Source organism: Amphiprion ocellaris, chromosome 18, assembly GCF_022539595.1.
Source record: "Amphiprion ocellaris isolate individual 3 ecotype Okinawa chromosome 18, ASM2253959v1, whole genome shotgun sequence".
Taxonomy (NCBI): Eukaryota; Metazoa; Chordata; class Actinopteri; family Pomacentridae; genus Amphiprion; species Amphiprion ocellaris.
The window spans coordinates 31,716,219-31,737,288 of record NC_072783.1 but is presented as its reverse complement, the minus strand read 5'-3'; the positions used below and the strand labels follow the sequence as shown (position 1 = coordinate 31,737,288).

The 21,070-nt window shown below is 41.1% G+C and overlaps 2 protein-coding genes across 4 annotated transcripts in view; both read left to right on the top strand.

Annotated features, from left to right (window-relative positions):
• Window positions 1-19,099, top strand: part of mmp21 (matrix metallopeptidase 21) — an 84,162-nt gene extending 65,063 nt beyond the window's left edge. The window contains exon 8 of the mRNA XM_035948650.2: window positions 18,960-19,099. The gene's annotated coding sequence lies outside the window, so the exon portion shown is untranslated. The remainder of the gene's footprint in view (window positions 1-18,959) is intronic.
• The window catches only part of LOC111569350 (C-terminal-binding protein 2), a 71,170-nt gene continuing 69,142 nt past the window's right edge, over window positions 19,043-21,070 (top strand). For 2 of the 3 annotated variants that reach the window (XM_055004546.1, XM_055004549.1), the window contains exon 1: window positions 19,043-19,176. In XM_055004546.1, the coding sequence (XP_054860521.1) occupies window positions 19,119-19,176 (58 nt within the window). In that variant the 5' untranslated portion in view covers window positions 19,043-19,118. Of the gene's footprint in view, window positions 19,189-21,070 lie in introns of all 3 variants that reach the window. The other variant, XM_055004545.1, reaches the window with a different exon arrangement.

Sequence of the window (21,070 nt, the reverse complement as noted above, 5' to 3'; positions counted from 1 at the left end):
GTTGCAACAGTGGAAAACAAAATCCTTTGTTAATGCAGAAATGTGCCGTGGCATTAAAGCCATCTGGAATTCCTCACTGCAGTTTTGCTGCAGGGAGTTCGACTGATGACTCGTACTTGTCTCTGCTGTGGACTTTGGAGTTATTATGTTGCTTGCTTTTTGTAATTTGTTTGAAATTTTGTTTTAACTCTATCATTTGACTGTTAGTTTACCATAAAATAAATTCTGAGTGTGACCCGATGTGGATGAAGCAAGAGCAAAACATTGGAAACATTGGACACAGAAAAAAATGTTTAATTTCATTGTTAATTCTTTAGCGAACTAGTTTTAATTTATCTCTCATTATAGGCCATAGATTTGTTAAAAAAACACAAACAAAAAACAAACAACTTCCTATGCAAGAAAAAAAAATTCTTAAAAATGCTTTAATTTTGACATTACAGAATTGTCTTTTTTTTATTCTCAAATTTAAATCTTAAGTTTAATAAATTTATATATATATATTTATATATATATATATATATATATATATATATATATATATATATATATATATATATATATATATATATTAAATTTTAAGTTATGGTCCATAAATCTATTGAAAAAAACAACTACCTAAGCAAGTAAAACTTTTTTTAATGTATATTTTTATTTTGACATCACATAATTTTGTCTTCCAGGTTAATGTTTTTTAAATTTAACAATAAAAAAAAGTCATTTTTTAAAGTATTTTATCTCATCACAACTCAAGTGTGCTTATGTAAACTGATCAAATCAGATGTGATTTGTGTTTATTGGCTGATCTGTTCGCCTTAAACTGCACCTGACTCTAACTAATGTATTTGTAGTCGCTGGACACATTGGAGGCCATGTGTGACATTTAAATCCCTAAAAGATTATAATTGCGGCCTTATTTATTCATTTCTCCTACAATTCCTTTCAACAATAAGAGCGAGCCATTTCTAAGGGAGGCCAGTGGTCATCTACATCTCTATGGATGCTTTTATTCTGCTAACTTATGCTCCCTCACATCCTCTCCCCACCCGCGACCTGGAAATTGTTCCCCCTCTGCCATTGTGGAGGATTTTCCGAACTTTTAAGTGCACCTTAAGGAGACGGGAGGCACCCAGTCGAGCTAAAGAACGAGGAAACACACATCTCACATCTTCACCAGGAGTAGTCTAAAATGCAAGGAAGGAACATGAGTTAAAGAAGTGAGGAGATACGTTATCGTAATGAAAAGGAGCCCATATCTCCGTTTAGCTCTGCACTCACTAAACCACTTTTGAATCATCTAATCAAACTTGAAGGATTTGATTTAAATATTTCTATTTAAAGTCACAGTTTCATTACGTTGCTGTGACTATAAAGAACATATTTCCTTCTTTTTTTTTTGCTTTGAAAAGGTCTGAACAAGGTGTGTGCCTGAATGAAGACTTTTTCTATAATATTATCACATTATTATGCAGCAGTATTTAACACTTTTCAGATTTATCTAATTATAGCTGTGCAAAATAGCCAACATCAACAGAACAGCTACCATGTTTAGACAAGAATAGACTTTTATTACCTCTTCTGGAAATATTTATTATTCCATCAGTGCCAAGATTTCACACAAAACACTGCTGCTTTGCATCAGTGACACAGTCAGTCCTTGTTGGTTTTTGCAAGCCGGGAAACTTGGGGTATTTTGCTCAAGTCACCTGATACTGTTAATTCGGCAGCGTGTCGGTTATTCTGTACTTTCTTCCCACTTTGGTTCCCATGAGGCCGCTGGATCCTCACTTTCATTAAAGTTGTTTGGAGAGTCGCTCAGCTTCGATGCCTCATAAAACAAACTGCTATGATGAAAATAACTAAAAACCACACAGCCCGACGCTACTCCTCTGTTTTATTAGTACATGCACAGAGAGGCAGACGCTCATACACAACAAAATGCTGTGTTTGTTGAGGTTCTAATGAGTCCCAGTAGCAGTGGTTTGATTCTTTCTTTTTTTTCTCCCCCCCTTCCTAATTTGACATGCTTCAATTGGGCTGGGTCCCTCTCGCTCCGCAGACCTCAAATCCTCCATGCAGGGGCCTAATGAATCTTCTCCATGTACACAAACAAAGGACAAACAAAACAAGCTGGAAACACTCGCATCCTTGAGCTTGTAATTGTCCTAAACATGTCAATCAATCTCCGCAGCTTGCCTGAATCTACTTTTTCCTACGGAGTTATTAGTCGCCCATGAGAGTGGAGCCGTCTTCAGATCACTCTTGTATATGCCTATGAAAGTCTCCTCTTTATTTTGCATCGGCAGTTTGTGAGCGTCCGCCATTGTGCTTCCTGTTTAGGAAGGTGACATGAAGAACAATGGGTCGGGCTTCGTGTGGTCTCCTATGGCTCTCCATGTTGAGGTTCAGCAGTAATTGAATCGGGGCTTTTGCTGGCCACAGAAGAACGGTGTGAGTGAATTGTCTGAGATAGTTTATAGGGTAATAAACTCCCTGCGCACCAACACCTGCCAGCTGTGCTCAGCTTTGACCAAAACAGTCTATTTAATACCTCCCGTCGTGCACCTGCAGCCCACCCGGAACGGTCAGTTCAACCAAACAAACCGACAGACGCTATCGTCTCCTGAAAGTTATGACTGGGGGTAATTAAAATCGTGACTCCATTAGCCCCGCATTGTTGACCTTGTTTGCAGGTTGGCATATCTTTGGCAAATTACTGCAGCCGTTTTCTCTTATCTGATCTCCTCATCTGCTCACCTCAGCCGCTGCCGAGCACTTACAAATACAGATTCTTTTTTTTTTCCCCTTGGACTTCCTCTTCTCTTCACAGCAGCTCACATCTTTATCAAAACAACTTCTGTCTCTGTTGAAAAGGAGCAGCTGAGTGGGTGAAGAGTAGGTGGACAAATGGATGCAGCGCTGAAGGCATCTAAGTAATGTATTTGTCACAAAGACAGTTTTTTTTCATGCATTACTATCTGCGTTTAATTAAGCCAGGTTGGAGCCGCAGTCAGTGTGTAATGCACAAATGTGAAAAATGTGTGCGATGAATAATGCTAATTACATTCCTGACAAAACTGCACCTTTAAAATGCTATTATTAGGGCGCATCTTTTCTCTCTGCTTTTTTTTTCTTTTTTTTTTGCGGCCAGCTTTTGGTATTATTAAGGAATTGTGCATTAACGGGAGTCAGCAGTTTTCGCTGCTGCAATCTCATTACATTTACAGGGAAGGGATGAAGAGCAACAAAAGAAAAAAATTAATTGGAGGCTTGCGATAGTTAGGACAGGAGCCTGGGCAAGGGCAGAATAAATCAGAGGTCCGTTTGACAGCTTTATGGCACTGGAGAGGGAGAAGTGGTTGACTTTAATGGGTGGAGATAGAAATGTTGAGTTACTTTATTTTGTCCCCCTCTTTCTCCCTATGACATGCCCTCTCCACGCCTCCCATCCCCCTCATCAGCTTAGGCACACAGCCCCTCACCCCTGAACTGTTTGGACTGCCTTGATATATAGAGTTAATTCAGCCCCGCTCCGTGCAATAATTCATGCATTCAATGTCGCGCGGACACGGCGCGGGGTGGAATTGTTAATTTTCAGTGCAGAGATTGCAGCCTCTTTCACCACACACACACACACACACACACACACACACACACACACACACACACACACACACATTACATTCACCTCTATCCTGCCTGCCACCTACCCCACTAACGGTCCCCACCCCCTACTCACCCACCTCCCCTCTCTGCTGTTACCTTCTTCAGCTTTTTCCCCGTTACTTTTGGAGTAAATTTGTCTCTCTCCAAGCAGTCTTTCCTGTAGCATCAGTCTTCTCTTTAAATGAATACATAAAAAAAGCCTCCAAACTGGACCCTCACCTCCTGGCCCTCTCACCCCTCCAAGTTCACAAAGGTCGTCCCCCCACAAGAGGGCCGACCCCACAAAACTCACCCCCGCTGACTTAAGCCTTGTGCTTCTCATAATTGGGGGGGAAATGCTGGGGCTAGTAAAGCGACCAGTGAAGTGGCTTCTGCAGGGGCACTGGGGTCCGACTCTCCATGCACTTATTAATCTGGGCAGACCTCGGTGTGTGGTTGTGTGCGGTGTGTGTAGGGGGGGGGTTGGCATGTGTGTGTTCTGGGATTGTCATATGCTTATGGGAGCAGATGGATAGGGTCGCACCTCAGAGGGGCATTGTTTGCATGTTATACCGCGTAGTGTACACAGAAGTGACTCAAATTTAGGGCTGCACTTCACCGTTTTGTCACTTGTTTTCTGACTGAGTGATGACAGGTTTGCAGAGTTGCACACAGTGATGCCTTCAACTCGCATGTTTTGTCAAGAAAAGATGCTAAATTTGTAATTACATGCTGCAAAAAATAGCCGAAAATTCTCACTTTTCAGTAGCATGAGCAAATGAATGTTTGTAAGTGTTTACTTGTTAAATGGCTTCAACAATTTATTGAATATCTGAGCTTAACTAACATAATTTAAGTATACACACAAAAGAAAACAACTCTAGCTGACAAATTGCATTTGCATGGAGTCATTCGGCTCTGAAAATTCAATCAAGTCATCTGGAATTACAGCTGTAGCTCAAGCAGAAAGGTCTAATTAACCTCAATCTGCTCCACAAACTCTCCCCTTTTTTTTTTGTACATTTGTAACTTTCTAAAGACAAGGCATCAGGAAATAAAGCAGAGCCTGCGGAGTGGCAGCGTTGGGTTTCTGCAGTGTTTCACAGGCCTTGGCTTCGAGCCGCCAGCCAAAGATAAACAGTGAAAAGCATTTCTGCCCCCTCCTCTCCAGGCCTTGAACACAACTCACTCTAAAAGTTGAAGCCGTCACCTTAACTCTAACATGGAAACTCTCTCTCTTGGAGCGAGAGTTAGCAGAGAGAGAAAAATATTGCTTCTCTACGTGGTCTGGCAGAGTCGCAGAGCACATTGTTTTCATTTAATTATTTTATTTCAGTTGGCAAGGTAGAGGTGAGTTAAGTTTTTTCTTTTTCTTTTAGCAGTGGGAGGGAAAAAAAAGGAGGTCACATTTGCTGGCAGTGCTGTGGGAGTGCACTGATAGGAGTGCGAGGGCTTTGTGTCAGGAGACATTTTGTGGCAGAGAGGAGAGAAACCTAGCGCTGTGACAAGGACTTTTCTCTTCTTTAAAAGGCGTGACGACCCCCGTGACCCTTCGAGTTGAAATGCAGGCCACCGCTGATTCTCCTGCCTGATTTATAGGAAGGAGAAGAAGTTTTGTTATTAAAAACCAAGACACAAAAACAGGGGAAGATATCAGATTGTTAGAAGTGTAGAAATTGTTTCTGTGTTTGTGGCGTTTGTGACAGGATTGTCGGTCGCCGCTGTTCATCCGACACAACTGACCTAAACCCTGAGGCGGTCAGTGTGTCTTCAGTGTGGATACAATCCCGTGATTCATCCTTTTTCATGGCATTTCCTCCCCCGTTGTGTAGGGCGATGTACTGTCGGGGCCTGGGAGGAGATCTCATTGAGCTTATTCTGCTCTTACACAGACGTATACACATCTATATGGACCCTTTTCACACATTATCATGGTTTAAATTGCCTATCTAGTGCAGCACTGACATTATACAGCTCTCTCGGCGGTTGGCAGATAGAGCTGACGACATTATATGATTATTAATGCTTTATTGGCCTCCTTTGATGTTTTGATTGTTGATAAAATGACGCTTTGATTGGTCTTTGAGAGAAGACACTAAACAGATGGCAGCTTGTAGAGCAAAGATTGCAGAGCTCCCATTCAGTGCATGTTACTGCCGAAGCAGTTATTTAAATATTCATTACTCATCACAACTTTCTCTGGTTGTAGCATCTTGAACGCAGAGAATTGCTGCTTCACTCTGTTTTACATTGATGTAAATGGCTGCTGGACAGAAAAAATCAGAGATGTGAAGATGTCGCTTTGTGCTTTGGGAACTTGATTGGCATTTTAGACTATTTCTGGATAGAATAATTAATAAATAAAGGGTGCTGTGTATGACAGCATTTCAGATCGAAACAAATGAATGCCTGCTTCCATTGTGTTGCAATTACAATTTGAAAATTTATGTACATGACAGCAAAACAAAAATAATTGAGCCACAAATAGTAGCCCACAATACCAGTGTGAAATACAGTAATTGGCAAATAGTTGTCAACTTTAGCACATTATTTTCATTTGACCCGTTTCTACTTGGCTCTTCTCCATCTGATCAGATCTACTCTGTTTGTGTCTGTTTCACTGACACTATAGAAGAGACACAAGGTGAGACAGTAAATAACATAAACACAATACATATGTTTTTTATTCTTTCCTTTTCCGTGCCACCGTATGAACTGTGCCGTCTTGATTTTAAAATGCTGTGTGGGAGGTTAGTTTCAGTCTGTTTAAAAATGCATCTAAGGTCAGTCATTTCAATGGGAGGGACTCACATGCATGTGCACACACAGTCGGACCAAATACCAAAAACTACAGAAGTTCAAAGCAACGTTCTCTGCTAAAAGTGCCATTAGTCCACGACATCTTTATATAGTGAATAGCTGTTTGATGTTAATGCTATTAAGGTTCTCACATATAGAGCCTTTAATGAAAATAACTCTTGGCTACAGCTCTAGTACACATCAGCCATGTTGATGAAATCAGATGGAAACACAACTGACATAACAACAGGTCAGAAATTAAAGTAAAAACTTGAACTAGTCAACCGGTAGACTAATTGAATGGAAAAACATAACAATTACAAATGCTTCCCTGCAGGTGTACTACAACATACGATTAGGCAGTCGGCATCATATCATGTTCTGTGATATGTATAAATATGTGGCTATTATATCGATTAATTATATAAACACTGCTCAGAAAATGAGGGAACACTTAAATCATTGATATACACTGTGTAATTTATTGAGAACTAAATGACGTAGGAATTGACACTGGAAACTAAAATTATTAACCCACTGAAGGGGGGATTTAGTTAGATCAATATCCCAGATGTTTTGCTGAATTGATGTTACACTGTGATGATTAAGTGTTCCCTTATAGTATATTGGTATCAAGCAATATGATGATATAATAAAACATACCTTTCCTGATGGGACAATGTCTCCATCTGCACAATTTCAATCACATGATATGTCTTGTTCCTCACCTTTTTGAGATTTTAAAGCATCAAAATCTTCTGAAAAAGGTCTTTTGGAGTCCAGAAACTTGTAGAATCTATGGTATGGTGCACTGCAGGTGCCTCTGGGGCTGATGTTGGCACAAAACCTCACTTGTCAGCCATTTGTATACACTGTCTGACTCCAGTTGTCGCATAAATATCATCGAAAAAAATGAATGTGTGTGCCTCGTATAGAGTGTAATGGCAGCATGTAGAGCGAGCTAATAGTATAAAAAGTGATTTAAGTTTCACTCAGGTGCCCCCGATTTGTTTCCCCGAGGTTCAGAGAAATGCAGCAACAGCAGAAACGCGGCGACAGCACAGAGATTGCATTTGTTTGAGAAAATTACTACACTCTTGGTGCATGCTTGATGATCTCCAAAAAACACTCACACAGAGTGAAAAGGAAATCTCGGTCTGGCTGTTAAATACATATTAACAGATTTCTCCCTCTTCAGTGTTGAGCAGATGCGGAGATGTGCTCCGTCTTTGGAAAAGAGAGGATGCATCTGCACTCTAATCAATTCAGGTAGAGCAGCGTTATCTGTGGAGCTGCCACCGGAGCCGCGCTGTACAATAACTCAAGGCGGGCATTTGAGAAGTGTGTGAGTTTGATCCTGTGCCAGGGTGATGAATAGCTGTTTTTTCTCTTTTGTTGCCCATCAGCACTTTTATTCCACAGTTAATCCACCAGGCCACGCGCACTTCCCCCCGTTGCAATTTTTCACCTTGCCGCGCGAGATTGTGTTTGTGTGTTTGTGTGTGTTTCTCGCTGTCAACGGAAGGGCTCCTGCTCTTATATAAACCCCCAACACCTGCATGTGCTCCGCCCTGCTGGCATTGGAGGCTGATTTAGAGCGGTGTGTGTGTGTGTGTGTGTGTGTGTGTGTGTGTGTGTGTGTGTGTGTGTGTGTGTGCGCACTGATATGATTGACATCTCATGAAAAGTTAGTGAGGACTGGGAGCCATATATAACACGTCAACAGGCCCTGGTGGGGGGAAAACACTTGTTACCGAGGTGTGTCAGGTGTTAAAAGGATTGTCATGTTGGTGCAGATAATGCAGCTCTGCCATTTGATTTACTACAACAGTGGAGGTGTAGCTTTCTGCGTGGACCACCCACCTTTCCCCGTTTTTCATTGTGCTTTTTGCATTTCCCATCGACAAGTGTATTTCTTTGCAAGCTCTCTGCAGACTGGATGAATCTAAACACGCAGGCTTCGCTTCCAACATCGTCAGCAGTCATTACTAAGGAGGTGTGCTGCAAATGAAGCCAGTATTTTATTATGACAGTAGCTGTGCTGTTAGATCAGCTGTATTGACATTTAAAATGAGGAACAACAGAGAAAGTTAGAGGCACAATGGGTTGTCATATCAAACACAAACTATATTAGCAAATGTGCATTTAGTTGGCAAAACAAGTCTATTATGTAGATATATTTGTAGATATATGCCGTGCAGTCAGACACAAGAGCGAGGATGGAAAAAGTTTTTGGAAAACCCTTCAGACAATCATAAAAATTACCATTTGACTGATGAATTAAGTAGCTTTTATGAGCCATAATCAACTCGCAATTTCACACAAGTTGTCTGACTACAGAAGGAGGGTAATATATGCAAATGAGAACAATGAAATAATGAGTTTGGCTGTATTGAAACACACTCTGAAGGGCGGAACCACTTGTTACCAGATGTTGGCTCTGGATGGCAGGATTTTGTGTCGCTGTATTAGATCTCCTGCAGCAGACAGGTAACACCTCAAGTGTAAGCAGCATGACCTGATATTCAGTATACATCTTTACACCACAACAAAACACCTCTTCCTGCTCCTCCGGCTCTTCCGACCAGCTCTGGTTAGGGACTTCGGTGGTCCTTGTGGTCATATTTTAATACAAGCCTGAGCACTTTGAGGCCCTCCTCAGCCTTGCACTTTCCTCATCTCTTCGTGGTGTTGGGGGCTAGCTGTCCTCCAGAGAGCTGTTCTACATACGGCGGACAAGGAGCACAGCTTCGTGCAAAAGCCTGCTGAGACTCTACACCATTTATCTCTCAGCTGCAAGGTTGGGCCAGTACTAATTGACTGAACCGTGTGTGTCTGTGTGTGTGTCAGTCCTGGTCCCTTGAAGCATGGCACATTAGTAGAGCCTGAGATGATAGGATGTGGTAAAGAGAGAGAGAAAGAGAGAGAAGGAGGCCAGACCTTGTGATGCAAGCCCATCAGAGGGGCTCAGATAAAAAGCTCTTGCGTAAAGTCAGTTATTGGCTGCGGCTCTCCAAAATACAGCCAGTAAAACTGCTCTGGGAGCAGACGGACCCCACACCTGATGCTGTGTTTAAAAGGAAATTCGCATTTATTACAATGCAGTTTTTTTTTTTTGGTGTATTTGAACATTATTTATAGGAATTATGATGACACCACACTCAAAAAATGTATGCCATGCAATGTAAACTTAGACAATCAGCCAGGTTGTAAACAAATCCATGTTACTTAGGAAGAAAGCCAAAATTTTCAAAAACTCCATAGACTCACTGGGAAATAACAGCGATAAACATAGTATTGTCATTTTACCCTCTCGAACCCCAAACCGGCTGAGTTTAAAAGGCATGTTACCTTTAAAAATAGCCAAAATTACACCATTCATCAGAGCCACAGACTGAAAAAAAGACAGAGAAAAATTGGATTTTGAACTTGTCAGTGGTCCTTGAACTACTCATCTGTGACATTGGCTGGGAAACTTCCCCAATTCTAGCTTTAGAATATTATTTTTCCACAAAAAAACTTTATTCTGCTTGTGTCATTAAAAAAATGCCGAAAATAAACCGGATTCTGAAAAAACAAACAAACAAAAAAAAACGCACAACTGAGAAGCCATGAGTGACTCAGCTCTGACCAACAGTGACATGGCAAAAATTCAGGGACTTTTAGAAGACACTGAGGAGGCAAGTATGGAAATTAATTTAAAATGTAATCAGTTAAATATCTACAGTATGTAGAGCCATCCTTTTTATTCACAGTATTGATAATATCTGTGGGCACTTGAATAGGTTTGCACATGTTAATTCCAGATTATTTTGTAGATTTTGTAAACAAAACAAAGACATTCATTTTTAAAATAGTGTTATAACTGTGTCGTACTAAATGAAAGACATTTTTGACATGCCTCTACTTTTAGCCATAGTTATTCTGTTTCCACAGAGGTGCAGGACTTCATATTGCAGAGATAAATGAGCCCACAGTGAGTAAAAACATGATCGAAACAGAAAGGAGTTCAGAGGGTAGAAACCATTTTATGCCACTGATACAATGATAATAAAACTATAATGCAAGTGCGGCCTTTCTTAGAGTCTTTCTAAATCTTAAAAATATTCAGATATTGAAATTGGAATGTAAAATAAATAAATAAAACCACACAACTTATTTAAACATTAAATAAAATGGACTCTTGGGATGTGGGTTAGAAAAACTGCAGACAGTAAAACGTTATCTTCACTTCACCTGAGCCACTGCCAGTGTGTGTGTGTGTGTGTGTGTGTGTGTGTGTGTGTGTGTGTGTGTGTGTGTGTGTGTGTGTGTGTGTGTGTGTGTGTGTGTGTGTGTGTGTGTGTGTGTGTGTGTGTGTGTGTGTGTGTGTGTGTGTGTGTGTGTGTGTGTGTGTGTGTGTGAAGAGATGGCAGAAGCAGTGTGACCAAAATATGACAGCAGAAACATGTCTCAGCATTGTTATTTCTTTTTCTGTTCATTCGGCTTAGATGCTGTGAAAAAGCTCTTGGTTTCCCAAGTCTTATAATAGTGGTAAAAATGCTGCTGCTATATGTGTTGGTGGCATAAACATGCATGTAAACACAACATATGACCAGCTCACAGGTTTATTTAAAACATTTCTGATTTTCCTGGGCACACATGTTTCTTGCAGCTCCTTTTTACTGATGTTGTCACCTTCCCATATCTTTGCAATTAACTTGTTCAGACCCACTGGAATGCTCTCCAGGAGAATTGATTGCCAGAATTGCAAAAATAAGACAAACTGGAATTATCCCTAAGTGTTCCTGGCTGCGCGAATCCCCCCGTCTTGTGTGTGCAGCATGGCTCTCATGCTCTTTCCCTGTGTTCCTCTCACCACTCTGCTCTGGACTTTATCAACACGTTGTTTGACTTGGCCTCCTCCCAATGTAAGCCCAAGTACAGCACAGAGTTGGCTGTCTCACCATCCACAGGGAGGGAGCTGAGCGATGTGTGTGTGTTTGTGGGCACATTCTGGGGAGAGGAGGGGAGTGGAAGCACCTCATTCTCCTGGACCAGGAAGCTCTGAATCATGCTGGCTCTTCCTGGAAGGACCCGGAGGGAGCCGGGCTGAGCCGGCTGGACTCAGGCAGGCTGTCTGAGCCGATGCCTGGCCTCTCGCTGACACCAAGCTGGTGGCGGGTTCAGTTCTTACCTCACCTCTCGCTAGGCAGGACACGCCTTCCCTCTGCTCACCAGGTTGGCACGCTGCAGGCGATTTCCTTTACTGGGAAGTGTTTTCAAGCTTTGGCTGTGGCTGTGGCATGCACTGATAACCTCAGCCTGTGCAACTTTTTGAGAAACAGGATTTTTATTGATCGGATGTAAATAGCACAAGGTGGGCTACAGTAGCTTGCATTTCAACTGCTGCCTTGTTTGAGGCTCAATTTTCATCACAGATATTTGTGCAGGTTTGAAGGCATTCGGTTTTGCGTGCTTACCGAGCTAAATATAATTGTGTCAAGCTGTCACCTGCCTACGCTGTCACAGGCCTCGCTTAGTTCATGGAAATCACACTCTCTAGTGCCTGAGGTGCTGAGGATCGAGGCATGTAAGTTGATATTAATAGTAGAGCCGGGCTGGTGCTGCAGGGTGTCCACACCTTCCTGTTTTCTCTTTCTTTGTTTTGGCCCCGCGCTGACAGATTTACCTCTGGAGGAACTCCGGCATCTGAAAGGGAAAAATGGCCTCCATTGTTCAAATGGGGCTCTAGTGGAAAGAAAACAGGCTTTTTTTTTTTTTTTTTTTTTTTTTTAAAGAAAATAACAAGGGAGTAATAATGGTTTGCAATATCAGTAGTATAAACAACCTTGTCATTGAGACAGTGTGTTTGTTATTTCTAAGGGAAATTGAGAGGATGGAAGTATTTTTCCCAGTGAAGCGTGCCTCTTTGGGTGAAAGTGTAACGTCCCAGTTAGACATTTAGCTCGCTTTGAGGAGGTTCTCGTCTCCCGGTCTCTGAAGAGGCGTGCTGAGCTCCAGCTTTTGATAGGAATCAGCTGTAACAGGGGTGGATATTGCCGCACGTATTCCTGCTGCACACTGTCAACTTTAACAGTTGTCTCTGCTCACAATTTTCCTATCAAACTCCACTGGGAAATTAAGTCAGGAGAAGTAAGTGCAGAAGTTATCCAACTCTGTCTTAAAGCATTCGTGTTCTTCGGTTCTTTTTTTTTTTTTTTTTTTTTTTTTTTTTTTACAGTCTTGGCAAAGATTCCCACAGAACTCGCATTGAGACATCGAAATTCAAAGAGGTTGTAGCATCAGCTGGGAAAGAAACTAAGACAAATACAGACTCCACAGCCACAGTGTATTTGATGGCTCATTGAAAGATTTTATCTAAAGCTTCGCCGAATACAATTTAATTTGGCAACTTACTAAAAATAACCATCTAAATCGTTCTAAGTGTTCTCTTTAGTACAGATAAAATACGCCTGTTATTGAAGTGAAAAACTCTCTAACAATAAATCAAAGCAGTATTTTTCCAAAGTGATGCAACAGTCCATTCCATGTAAAGATTGATAAAATCCCTGCGGTTTCCATGTGGTTTTCTGCGTTTTTACCACTACTAAAAATATGGTTAGATTGGCTGTAAAAGATTGCTGTGCAGGATTTATAGTTACATAATGTAATTCAAACAGATCTAATCCTACCTCATTTTAATCTTAGAAGATTTATGCTGCAAGTCGTATTATTTTATGTTAAAAAAAAAAACACAACAGCTGTTAAAAACATTTTTCATCATAATTACTAAACAAATATTTAAATCAACTCAAATTAGAAAGTGCTCAGAGTACGTACCAGCGGTCTGCAATTGTTTTTCTAATAGAAAATGCTTGCAATCAGAATGAACACAGTCATGCGATTGTGTGATACATGTGGCATTAATTATTACACACAAAAAAGTGCAGTAGCTCAGAAGAAAAAACACAACAAAAGCAAAATTTGTTTCTTGAGAAGGCAATTAATTTAAAACAATTATAGATAGGATCTAGAATATGTGCAGATGACTGTTTTTATTAATTTTCTGTGCATTGATTATTAATTTTTATTGAATAATTGCTTTAACTCCGTTGGATACTCATCAAACAATCACTGTTGGGTTGATCTTTAGACAACCATGCACCTAATTTCACTAAAATCAGTTACATTATTTATATAAACTGTTTTACTATGTGACAGGATGGCTGATAAACTAGAACAAAACCAGAAACAGAACCTCTTTTGTTTAATTGATTTAAATTACTAAGCATAAAATTTCTTTTGTCATTTTAACTGCATGTTTACCCAGTCGGCGACTACTGCCTCACAGTGAAATAGGACAACACTTAGTGCACTCGGTGTCCTACTTTTTCTTCTGTGCTGCGTTCACTGCAATCTGGATGTCCAATCACGACTAAGCATTAAACAAAATTAGGTGCTTTTTTTCAGTACAAATCAGTGACGGTTGAATGCTTTCACCTTCAGTTCTACGTGCATCTCAGCAGCTAATGTGTGCACATACTGAAGGGTCAGCTTCAAGTCTTTAATGTCTCATCAGTGCCAGGAAAGTCTCTCTTAATATCTCTCAGCATCGATGTTTTTCTTCCCTGAGGATACCCGAACATCCAGGTGAGAAATGCAACCGAGCCCTGTTATGGTTTTGATGTGAATTGAAAACATGTTGAGTATGGATTTTTCCGGATTTATCCATCACTCAGATGCTTCATTGAGAAAATCCTCGACAAATGAATCCCCGCAGTATTGGGAGTTACCTGACGTGTGGAAATATATGGCAGTTAGATGTATAAATGTCAGCTCGTGCCCCCGTGAAGCATCAGAACAAGAGGCTTCCCCTTCAGCGGTAAAGCCCAGGGCTTCACTATCATTTCTTCACATCCTTAGAAAGTGGAGTGTTACTGGAGCAGACCCCAAGGCTTAATGTCAGCAAATTAATTATGGATTCACCCAATTAGTTCACAAACTACACTGTGTTCAAGGGAAAATGATCATTCCCCCCCCAAATGATGTCTCTCTTCAGTCTTTGCCCCAGTGTGCATCACGCCTCTCTTAGAAGCGAGCGTGCATGTGTGAAGCGACACACAGCGGGCAGGTAGCCTGACCTTTTTAATTATTCAATCTCTCAAACTCATCCGCAGACACTCTCTTAGCGTCCAGCCTCCCGTTTTGGCTCCTTAGCAATCTCCCTCCTGTCCAAACAGATTTCAGTCTGCCTTAAACAAAAGGAAAACAGCCTCTCTGTTCTCGTCTTAAGGCTTTTTTTCCCAAATCACACTGATCTGCGTCAACACGAGGTGATACTGTAACTGTAATGACTCGTTTGACCGTGTTAAATTGCTTTAAATCAGCCGCCACCAGCCTCCCGCCGAGTGTCTGATAAAGTAAGTAATCGCTGCTATCTAATGGAAGTCCATCAGGGGCGTTGCTCATATCTCTTTACAGAACCAAATTATTTTCTTATTTTGGTAAAGTCAATGAATCTTGGAGACAATTCTGATTGCGTGTGGGTCTCTCATTAGGAAGATGGATTGCGACAACAGCGGTGTCATCATTAAATTTCATCGTGTTACAAGAAGATATTGTTGCAAACTAATTCAATTCCAATTTTGTTTGTCTTTTCACATTCTCCCACGGCTGAAGTCATAATGTTGGGTGGAGGTTGGAACTAAGACAGCAACCAGTGGTTATTTTCATAGCTGATTAATTTATACATTCCTTTCCGGATGCGGTAATGAATTAAAGGTCAGAGTAGAAGGCAAGTTCACAAAGTGGCATCTTCAAATTTCTTGTTGTGTCGGAAATGATTAGTTCAAAACCTGATGACATTCATTTTATATGATAATCAGAAAATCCTGCAAATCCTCAGGATTAAGAGGCTGTAGCCAAATAGTGTCAATTCATGTCATTGCTGATTGACTTACCAGTTAATTAAATAACCTTTTAGGAAGCAACCTTCACTATAGCAGCCGGCCTACCTCCTAGTGAATTCACTTCTTACCAATCTGGTAAGAACTGGATGGATCCATCCATTGTGACTTCTCACAATGGATGGATCATGAATAATAATTTTAATACCACAAAACTCTACTACCCAAAGGTGTTCAGTGTAGAGCCATATAAAACTGGTTTCTTTTTATAGTTATACAAAATCAGGAAAACACAGCAAATCCTTAGATTTGATGAATTGAGTATTTTAGCTTGACTGATTAAAAAAACAGTTCAGCATTTGAAAAGTATGCACATTTGTATTCTTATTGAGAGTTAGTTGAGAAGATCAATAGTTTTTTGTTTTTTTTAACTTATCCAAACTTAGCATGAAGACTTGGAGCGGATGGGGTTTTATTTTACAAACAGGAATACGCTTTTCAGAACTGTCCTTTTGGTAAAATAAGCAGAGCAACTGTTTCCTGGCTCCATCTTCAAGACAGTGGTGTTAATCTTCTTATCTATTCTTCCTCTTACTGTCATCCTATGTGTTGTCTAAAATGTTGAACATAAATACAGTTGATTTAGAAAATAGTCTTACATTTTTCACACTTTCTTCTGTTGCAGATTTGCCTTTTCTCCTGTCAATGTACACTCAATAGCCTTTAATTGAGAAGCTAAAAGCATGGTTTTAGAAATGTTTGTAAATTTATCAAAAATGAAGTGACATATATATGTGTATTATCAGTTTGTTGTAGATTAAACCACACATAGATCACTAATTGTGCGTATTTGAGTACATCTATTGTGTGGTATTCAAATCCCCCTATGAATGCCAGCCCTTCCCCCACCTCTGAGCTCCATCCTCGGACACTGATGTCTGTGTGTCGCTGACATCGGGCCGAGTTTGTGGACTGTGATTGTGCTCACAGCCGAGCCATCCTTGGGAGACTGAGCCGGCCATCACAGATATGGATTCCTATATTTAATGTCTCGGCCGCTTCGCGCACAAATGTTTCTCTTTCAGTGAGCTGTGGCCACGCGGGCAGGGAGTTTTATCGATCATCTGACTTTTAATGCCTCTCAAATATTAAGATTCATGTATATGACCTTTGTGTTTGGATTGAGTACGTGCAAAATCCCTGCCTAAGTACCCTTCCAGACCCTGCTGGCTGAAGCACTATCAGCTTTGTGTCAGTGAAAGGGTGCCCTGTTTCATCTGCTTTTATTAAAATATGAGGATTACACTTGGCTGCATTGTCAAGTTTTGCATCTACTGCTGCTTGTAGAGTGCAGGAGAGAAGGCGGGGAGGAGAAAACGACACAAGAATCGGGGACGGTTTGGCCTCCGTGTGGGTCTTGTTAGCCGCTGTTAGCGCTCTTTTTCTCTACTTCCCACCCTAACTGTCACACTCGCTCTTTATGTCACTCACACACACAAGTAGAAGGGCTGGTGATTGATGACTCTGTGTGAGAGACCTGAGAGGCAGCAGCACTACAGAGATGGACAGATGAAAAGGGAGGAGGAGGGACCTGGGAGAAGACTGAAATGAATCAAGTAACAGGGTGAGGCCTTGCAGTGATGGTTAACATACTGGAGCCTGAGTGCTGCATTGTTGAAAAGACACCCTGGAAGTAACCTCGACTGGGTCTTCATCTCGTCAGAACTGCCTTCAAAATCTGTTCCCTCATCTGTTGCTTTTTTCAAGGTTTATTCTGTTTTTTCATCCCATTAAATTGTTTTTTTAATGGAAAATTTGAGCAGATAGAAGTTGTTGTATAATGCGCGTATCATAAAACCCTTTAAAAATGTTAACTGGCTGGACTTGCTCAGGATTTTACAAGCTTTATTGATGTTGTAACTCATCTGGCTCGCAACCAAAATGCTTGTCTTGACATCTACGCTTGGTCTTGACTCCAAAACTTGGCATTGTGTGCATGTACAATAAACCGTTGTTGGAAACGCCTTCTTGGAAGTTGTAAAACGGCATTCAGGGAAATATTTGAAACCGAATCTTGAGTAAATGGACAAGGCAGGCACCACATAAACAGATTTTTTTTTCTCGAGGCGCTTCATGCTGATCTGCGTTTACCTCCCAGTGTGATGGCCGTGCAGGGTCCCATATGTGCAGATGTGTCCCCATCATGTCAAATATCACCACCACCCGCTGTAGACCTCGAGCTCCAGGCTTATCTCGCCAATTCTGACAGATTCCACTGAAAACGTAGGTCGACTCACATCCACGGTGCCCTGATTCCTGACCCACGACGACGTATTGAACTCTTTTCATCCTTTCCCTTTTGCCTCCTAAACTCCGAGCACTGATGAAGACTTCCAGTAATGACTTCAACCTGATGCTTTCTGACAGAGAAAAGGATGTTTTTGTGATCTCAGCACTTTCAGAAAGAACAAGGCGCCTCAGGCTCACGATCCTGGACGAGTACAATGTGGAATTTGAGTTTTCGGAGAGCGAGAGAGGGAGCATTTAATCCCTGCTCTGTTCTAATAATTTTATTCTAATTCACTCAGATGCTGCTCTCACTCTTTATGTACTGCCAGTGAAGAAATGCATACTCCTCTGTTTTCTCTTCAACAAAGATGCAATTGTACAAATGTATGTCCACCAGTGGTGCTGAATTGAAGGCTTTGTCGGGTAACGACTCAATTTTTTAAATAGGAAATGGCAAATATGATGCCAAATTATGGTCAATCAAGGTGGAAAAGATGAGCAAGAAATGACAGAAATGATTTTTTTGACTCTGAAAAGGTCTGAACTCAAAGGAGAAATATGGCTGTAATGAATTGACAGTATATTATACAGAAGTGTGTAGTAACTGACATGTTGTGCTCCTCTCTGAGTAGATTTTAACTACCCTCTATTGGCCTGAATGTGTCATTACACAACAGCCACCCCTGAGGTGCAGCACATCAACTAAAGAGCTTCATTTTGCCAGATGATGGATTTCCCCCTCACAAGTCTCATCATCTTCCATCACATTTGCTTAGATCACCCGTTGTCAGGTTAATAAGTATTCCTCCGCTCGCTTTGTTTTGAATGGCTTTCAGGGTAGAAAAAAAACAAAACAAAAAAGGGGAAAAAGTAGATTGCTATTTGTCTGAGTCGAGATACCTCAAATGTCACCGCGATCAATAAGGAATGTGATGAGTGACAAGTTAGATGGAGCTTCAGATGAGCATTTGTCAGTGAAAGAAAACACACTTCAAACAGGAGAAAAGTGGAGCTTTTAGAGCATAGAAGCTTTGTCACTTTTTAGAGCAAATGGAGCACTTTGTCACCAACAGTATCTGAGTGCATGTGTGTGTGAGAATGTGTGTGATTCACTGATTTTCTATCTATTGCCTGCAGCTTCCCGGGCTCTTTGTGAGCAAGAGGCTGAGTGACTTTGTAGTCAAGGACTCTTTAATGCCTTCCCGTGTCAGAGAATTTTTTTGTGCTTTTACATCAATAATGTGTGTACGTATATGTGTGTGTGTGTGTGTGTGTGTGTGTGTGTGTTTGCCAGTGTTGCGTTCAACCGAGTGTCTCTGTCTTTTTTTTTTATTGTAGGTGTGTGTGCCGAGGCGGTATGCCCCGGGGAATAGTGCTGACAGTGCCCTAGGAGTCTGAACCTTGTCAGTATTTGTGGCTGAGGAGGAGAGGTACCCTGCCGTGCCGTGCCGAGCCGAGCCGAGCAGCGCCGTCCTGTGCCGTGCCGTGTTTGACGCCATGTCCCTGACTGACAAACACAAAGTGAAGAGACAGCGGCTGGACCGGATCTGCGAAGGTAAAGTTATGTGTATGTGTCTTTTTCCTTCAATTTTCTTCGCTCGCTTCTCTTGCAAATTTCACAAACGGCTTGTCATTTCCAATGCTGTGTGTAATACTTCCAATTGATCTGAAGTTTTTTTCCAACACAATTTGGATTTCACAGTTAATTAAACTTCATCTGGGTGTGATATTGATTCTTTGTGTTTGGAGCGGAAGCACAGCAAATCAAACATTCTCTATCATTAGGGTTGTAATGAATAGAAGCAGCAATTGTAGTTATTGACATGAAAAAAATGTTCTTGTCTTACAGTTGAACTTTTCTTAATTGCAGTGTCCAAAGTTAGTGTTTGCTCATCTGTAAATACTTTTTAGTTTCAAAAATGTAAAAATTATTCAATAAATCATCTCGGCTTCAGTTATCACTTGAACCATAATCCTGCAAAAACTGTTTTGATGTGAACCAGGTTCAGAAGATCAAGGTTCAAACTGAGCTAAATTTGGTTGAAAATTGAAAAATTACTCCATATAAGTGAGATATTGGCCTTTCTTCTCATCTGCATATCATCAAATTCTTGCTCAAGTAATACACTGTATAATTTTACAGAAGAAATTCTCCCTATATGTTTTTGTTTCTTTTCTTTTTCTTCCTGACACTGCTCCAGAGCTATACGTCCTCCATTAGCACAGCCCTAACACCTACTACTGATCAATGCCCATTGATTGCTATAATTTTCTCCTGGCACACAGCACATGTCAGACAACTACTGTAACCAGTGTATGAATGTTGTTGACCTCAGCGGCGAGCTGTCATCTGGTGGATGGAAATGAGATTACTGCTTTATTCTGGCCTCTCTGTGAGCCGTGCTTTTTGTTTGTGTGGGAGTGTCTGTTGTGTGACTTACGGTTCTGAAGAATCTCTAAACATCTGAACTCAAGTTGAATTACCGCAGGGGATCGAATGGTTTCCATCCTGTCACGACTGCTGAGAGGGAGCCAAATTTCCGTCATGAGCCACAATGATTATTAGGCTTTAGGTTGTGGATTAGAGAGTGGTGGTGTTGTATTGTGCGGAATGAACACAGAATAGGAGCCCCCTGCTGTGCAGATAGCTACAAAATCAGCCCAGGCAACAAGGAATATGAGTCTTTGTGTGGGTGTATAAACTGTGTCTGAAGCCTTGTGAATGTGCATTTTTAAACCCACTTGTTTGACTCTGCCCAGCGTGTGTGTGTGTGTGTGTGTGTGTGTGTTTGTGTGTGTCTGTCAGACTGTGTCCTGAGGTAAAATCATCTCCTCTCTGCTGTCTGGGTCCCCAAGAGGCTTGTTAAGCTGCTGGGCCCTCCTGGAGCCAGCGCAGGGAGAGGCAGACATGACTGCAGTGCTGGAAAATGAAGCTAGACGCACCATTACCCCCAGTGCCAGCATATTTGTTTTGCAGCATGATGTAAGCACCTCGGCGTTGAAATGGACATGAAATGAAGGACATATGCCACGCATCCTGTAAAAGCTCCCAGTCAGGCCCAAGAAACCTTGTCCTAGGTTTTGATTCCTGCTGTAAAATAGTGAATATGGTGGATTTTTTTGATCCAAGGTAGTAGCTTGCAGCATGTGGGGATACATCACAGCGCAGCATAAGTCTAACACTCCTCATTTACCTAATTATTCTTAAATGTACATGCCAGGTTTTTAGAAATAGTCCAAATACCCCAAAGCAATAATAAAAAAACCTTTCTCCTACATTATTAGTTCAGTGAACCTTTCAGTTATTTCTTCTGCAAATTGTATCTCCATATAATAGTATAAATATTAATCTTTAAAACTACACTGCAGCTTTGTTTATGTGGTTCTACTGGACAAATCTTCTTTATTTCCTTCCTATCAGCCACAAAAAGTGTAAAATTTTGAGAAAT